We start from the raw sequence: 6,000 nt of genomic DNA, 5'->3' as shown, positions 1-6,000 counted from the left end.
CCAAATCAGTACTTATATGGGTAGTTTCCAACAAATAATGCTACAACATTTTTGTCGTTCTTTGATAACAGAGAAGATAGCACAAAAACTTGTGCTTGTCAGACTTAACCTCAACAAACGACATACAGACATTGTAACTAAACCACTCATTACCATTTACGACTTTAACCTTTGTATAGAATCAGCTGATCAATGAATTAATAATAGTATGCGTACTTTATGACTTTGTAGAATGTTTATAAAACAGAATTAGTCAACTAATGGTGAAATAAACCATAAAGCGGGAATGAATATTACAGATTATTAAATACTTACTATAACATTACAGATGATTGGCCAGTCTTACAAATGTTGATATTAAAGTTCGCGCCACCGCAAGGATTTCAATTTCCATGCGCCCCCCTCCAACCACGTGAGAGTTTCAAGTACCAACTTCATCCAACGAAGTTCCAAGTATAACATAAAGAACAACGAGAACAGTGTAACTGCAGCTGTCGGTTCATCGGAACAAGCTCCGACGTTCCGACTGTTATCTCGGAGTCGGAACATACCTTGTGCAACGCGGTACTGCGAGCCCGCAACAGCTGGGCAAGTGAACAGCTCGGAGTCGGAACACTGTTATTTCGGAACAGGAGGTCCCGACCTACTGTTCATTTTTGCAACAGTTCCGAGAGAGTCGGAACATACCCTGTGCAACGCGGTACTGCGAGCCCGCAACAGCTGGGCAAGTGAGCAGCTCGGAGTCGGAACACTGTTATTTCGGAACAGGAGGTTCCGACCTACTGTTCATTTTTGCAACAGTTCCGAGATCGGAACAGTTCCAAAATAACTGTTGTGTTATTTTTTACCCATCTCTAATTTGTGTACAGTTGGAACGGGAACAGTTGGAGCGTCCTCTGTGGCGGTTGAAATTGTATACGAATGTTAAATGCAATGAAGGAAATTGGTACGAGAAACAGATGCTTTTTATATCTATTAGCTTTGAGTTAGTGGTGATAATGTAGCTACGTACAAGTTTTAAAATGAAAACTGAAAATTCTGTTTGTTTTGATAAACGAACATAACCTTTGAACACAGAGTAACCGCCAACGAAAGCTAAGTTCAGTAGTTCACGATAATTTTAAGGTCATGCCGGTAGTCAGTCTTTCATCAGATTTAAAAATGCTCTGTATTCAGTCGTATTATATGCCAGTGTTCTTTCTATCCACAATTCATTTATATTTTTAGTTGAATGGTTTATGCTATGTTTGGTGTGAATGACATGTCATGAGTATAGTGCGAACAGAAGTATTATTTTTATTGTGTGTGTTACAGCACGTATTTACATTTTAAAACAATTTCTGGCTTGCAGTAGTTACATATATGATAAGTTTCAACGAAACAGTAAGGAGGCGTAATTCCAATAAACTCAACGGTGTTTCTTCTTGGTTGACATCAGGACTGAGGGCAAACACTTAAGTGTATATTCAATTTAGCCTATGTTAGTTTCAATTCTCAGTTAATTGAAATTTCACGCGCGCGCTTGTGTGTGTATATTATTTCTATTAAGTTGAAAACACACTTGTGATTTCAACACAAAGTATTTGGAAGCTATAGATGCAATTTACATTTGATTTGATCGTCGTGTCATCTATAGGACAGAAGTTTTTGAAAACTACTCGCAGTTTCCTTAATTTCTTCAAATTTTATTCTAACAATAATTATGTTGCAGTATAAGTTTATGACAACACAAGTTGTGAATGACTTGTCAATAAAAGTTGACATGAGTAGGCTATGTCATTATTTTTTTAAATGAAGGAGAAAGGAATGATGGATTATGAAAGATGTGTAGCTTGAACTTTTTACTGCTTTATATTCATCAGAGTAAGCATAATAGAAAATGCCCAAGCTACTAACCCCTCTTCTGAATGCGATTATTAATTATCTTATTTTGAATTTACTTTGTTTCAGGTCAGTGAGCTTTAACTATGACAGTATTATTTTCATGCAGAAGACAACATTTATTTAATTTCCTGGCATAAATGCTACAAAAAGTGTGAAGATGACAAGAAAATATTCTAGTTTTACAGATTAACCTATACCAGTGACGAAGTTTGCTGAGATAACGATACCGGTATTAGTAATTGAAGAAACGTCTTCACATTTATTTAAAAATGAGCCAAATTGATAGCAGTAGTGACGGAAATGACAGTCAAAATGGTAAATCTGTATGTATTATATTGGATTCTGACCGAAATTCAACTAAGACTAGTAAAGTGGGCATAGGTTTAATTGAGACCATCCTTGGGGAAATGAAAAGTGAATTCAACAGAGAAGTTAATACTGTGAATAGTGTTGAAAATACGAAGAAAGATAAAAGTGGTCGAACAAGCAAAGCAACAACTGATGATGAATCTCAGTCAGTGAAAGATGATGCACAGTCCGTGAAAGACGAATCTGATAATAGCGAAGCGAAAAAACTTGAAGATCAAGCAGATGAGGAATCCGAAATCAGTATCCAAGATGGTGTCGAAGACATTACTGTTAGCAATACAAAGGAGACTAAAAACGAAGCGAACGAAAGTGTAGAGGTGCAGAGTGATTCTTCTAAGAACGGAAGTGCGTTTGACAATACTGATGCCAAACCTCGGATTGTAATAACATTGAAAACTCCTGAGGAATCACCTGAAATGAATAAAAAAACAAAAGTAAAAATTGTACAAGAAAATGAACCAATCAATCAAGATGACTGGAGATTATTAAACTCTGAATCTGGTGGCGAGTCTTGTGGTGACATTATCACAACCCCTGTTGCTGCTCCTTCTACTCCTACTACTACAGCTGCTGTTACTACTGCCACTACTACTGTTGTCACTGCTCCAACTTCTGCTGCTGCTGCTACTACTACCACTGCTACAAGTACTACTATTGCAGCAACAACAGTAAAAACATCTACAATTGTCACTTCCTCTGGTCAACTGTCAGGAAAACGTTCGTTACGGAGCCAAGCAGCTGCTGCTAAAGCAAGTGCTGAAGAACCCACTGGTGTTAAACGTTCAGCAAGACGGCGTTCAAAAGACTCTCCGAGAGAGTCTGTACTGCAGAGTGCGATAGCCCGTAAAGAGAAGTCGTTTAGCAATCTGGGTCAAGGCGAGGATAAGTCGAGTGCTGCGCGGAATCTCAAAGTGACAACACACCGATCCCCTCGACTTAGTCCCGTGGAGAGGAATCAAGCTGCTGCGGCGAGAACTTCCAAATCTCCAGCCAGACCTCCTCCACCCCACCCCAAGTCCCCAAGACTTGCTCAGCAAAGTGCTCAGAACGAACAAAACCTAAAATCGAGCAAGTCTGATGATTCTAATACAAATGGAGAAACACCAGCTAAAGCAGTGTCGGGTCAACTAACAAACAAAGCTGAGGCAGGCGTGAAGGGAACCATGAAACCGCAAAGTCACGTCCAGAGCGCGCAGACCTATACAAAAACCGGGAAACGTCGTTATCGTCCATACAGAGGTCTAAGATATTCGTTTACTGGGAATAATGTGAGGAGGACGAAGCCCCCTCGTCGTCAGATTAAGGTCAATAGGAGCAGCAACAATAGTAACAACTCTGGAAGTGTAGACAAAAAAAGTTCAGAACCTGAGGAGACAAATGAGGCCGTGGTGCTGCCTGAGGAACAGCCAACTGCTGTCGTTCCAGCTCAGCAGGAGCAGCTGGAGTGTGCTGATCCAATTGCTAAGAGCCATGCCTCCGAGTTCCCTAGTGCGGACGTTTGTGGTGAGTTCATTTCTGTCTTTAATATTTTTGTTGCACTATTTTGCTGAAAATGTTACTTGTGTACATATTTATTATATTGGTAATTATGCAGAACATCCCGCGCCGTGGCGTCGCGGTCTAAGGCATCCTGCCTAGAACTCACGTTACGGAATGCGCGCTGGTTCGATTCCTCATGGGGGAAGAAATTTTCTCATGAAATTTCGGCCAGTATGGGACCGGTGCCCACCCAGCATCGTGATGCACTTGGGGAGCTACGATAGGTAGCGAAATCCGGTTGCGAATACCAGCTATAACGGCTGGGGGGGATCATCGTGCTAACCACACGATACCTCCATTCTGGTTGGATGATCGTCCACCTCTGCTTCGGCATGTGGGTGTGAGGCCAGCAGCCAGCTGGTCGGTCTAGGCCCTTCACGGGCTGTAGCGCCACGGATTATTATTATTATTATTATTATTATTATTATTATTATTATTATTATTATTATTATTATTATTATTATTATTATGCAGAACAACTACAGAAGCAATTTTGTTATTTTTGGTGGTTTGGTAGTGTTCAGTATTGAATTTCGTTGATTAGTACGTGTAAATTATGTGTAGGTCAGTTACGGTTGAGGATGAGTAGATTTTTTTCAATATTAAGAATAATTGGAACTTGTTTTTTTTTCTCGTGTCTAAGACTATGTTCTTGAGTGCATAATGTTTAATGTATTGTGATTTGATTGGCTAAAGCGTTATGTATTTTTAATTGGGGGCGCGCTTCCGAATAGGGGCAGCGGCATATCCCCTAAGGTTAGAGCCCAGTTTAGGTGTGTGTGTATTAATCGAAAAAAATGTCATATAAACATGGGTCCTATTCTCAATATTTTCTAGCCCCTAATTTTCGATTAATACATACACCTAAACTGGGCTCTAACCTTAGAGAAATACAACTGCCCCTGTTCGGAAGCGTGCCCATTAAGGTAAGGTTGATCATGTTTGACATGGACTGATGCATTTGTGAAATTGATTGTCTCTGTGTGGATATTTTGGTTAGGTTAGTTTAGGTTATTGCTACGTATGTTTGGCTTTTTGAAAAAGAGTTGAAAAATTACGGGTTTAGATAAAAAAAAATTATATTGGGTTATTGCGATTTACGTTGTTTTCCTACTTCTGTTTTTAAGTTCTTTTGAAAAAGGGAGTAAAGATGTAGGGTTTTGGGAAAAGAGAAAATTTTAAATCGGTTCTGTAGTTGTTGTGCATAATTACCATTATATTATTTGGTTTGCCACATAGTAGTAGTATTTTTTTTATGTTAATCTCTGCAAAGTTCCTCTTTTCTGATTTCTTAAGTAGGCCTACCGGTATTTACTTTTCCTGTACGTCAGCAGTTCTTGGAGTCTATTTTACATGAACCCATGATAAATACTTCCCATATACAAAATAAGTGACTGAGAATTATCATTTTACTCCGTTGGTAGGTTACTGAGCAACTCTGACATAAGCCCTAATTGAAACCATTCCAATCTAAGCCAAATTAATGAAACGTAATGTAATTTTAATTGCAGTGTTACTTATTCTTCCACAAATACATTTACACTTAGGCCTACTTACGATGTTGGGTGAATGTTACTTATGTCCCACCCACTATAGGAGACATAGACCAGTTTTACACTAATCCTAAACATTTAGTGTAACTTGTTGCTTGTGTAGGCAGTCTTTTACATTAGATTTGCGAAAATTGGTTTATAGCGCTACATTGGCAGTGATAAAAGTGTGAAATATTCGGGTGAAACGAGTGTTGAGCGACTTCCGCCGATTTTGGAATAGACACCGACGCACTTGAACTGCCAACATAGAAAACAAAAAAATCACACTTAATCGCTTTCACCTTCATCTTGACGGGATAATAAAAGCCTAAACTAACCTAACCTAAGTGCGTCAGTGTCTATTCCAAAATCTGTGGAAGTCGCTCAACGCTCGTTTAACCAATATTCGTTCAGTGGGCGGTGGATACTCTACATTGACCCGATGTTGAAATGTAAGAGAATGTTTGTGCTCATATACAGTATGTAAACACAATAAACAGCACTAACTATAGTCCTAACCTGACCCAGCACAACCCAATATAACTTGATCGAGTGAAGTTAGTATCCATGCACCAGTCTGTTAGTTCACATAGCGACAAAGGTAACTATATAATAATACAATACCTTTTTACTCATATGGTGTTAATTGTAATAAAAATCATGGTGGAAAGTGCCA

The 6,000-nt window shown here is 39.0% G+C and overlaps 1 protein-coding gene across 2 annotated transcripts in view; it reads left to right on the top strand.

The window, feature by feature from the left end:
* The first annotated feature begins 857 nt into the window (after positions 1 to 857).
* G9a (histone-lysine N-methyltransferase G9a) overlaps positions 858 to 6,000 on the top strand; it is a 184,620-nt gene continuing 179,477 nt past the window's right edge. For both annotated transcript variants that reach the window (XM_069834023.1, XM_069834022.1), the window contains exons 1-2: positions 858 to 946; positions 1,951 to 3,756. In XM_069834023.1, coding sequence (XP_069690124.1) covers positions 2,154 to 3,756 — 1,603 coding nt within the window. In that variant the 5' untranslated portion in view covers positions 858 to 946; positions 1,951 to 2,153. The remainder of the gene's footprint in view (positions 947 to 1,950; positions 3,757 to 6,000) is intronic.

This window comes from Periplaneta americana, chromosome 8 (genome assembly GCF_040183065.1).
Source record: "Periplaneta americana isolate PAMFEO1 chromosome 8, P.americana_PAMFEO1_priV1, whole genome shotgun sequence".
NCBI classification, from domain to species: Eukaryota; Metazoa; Arthropoda; class Insecta; order Blattodea; family Blattidae; genus Periplaneta; species Periplaneta americana.
Note: the sequence above shows the minus strand (reverse complement) of the source record. Positions and strands in the feature narration are given on the sequence as shown.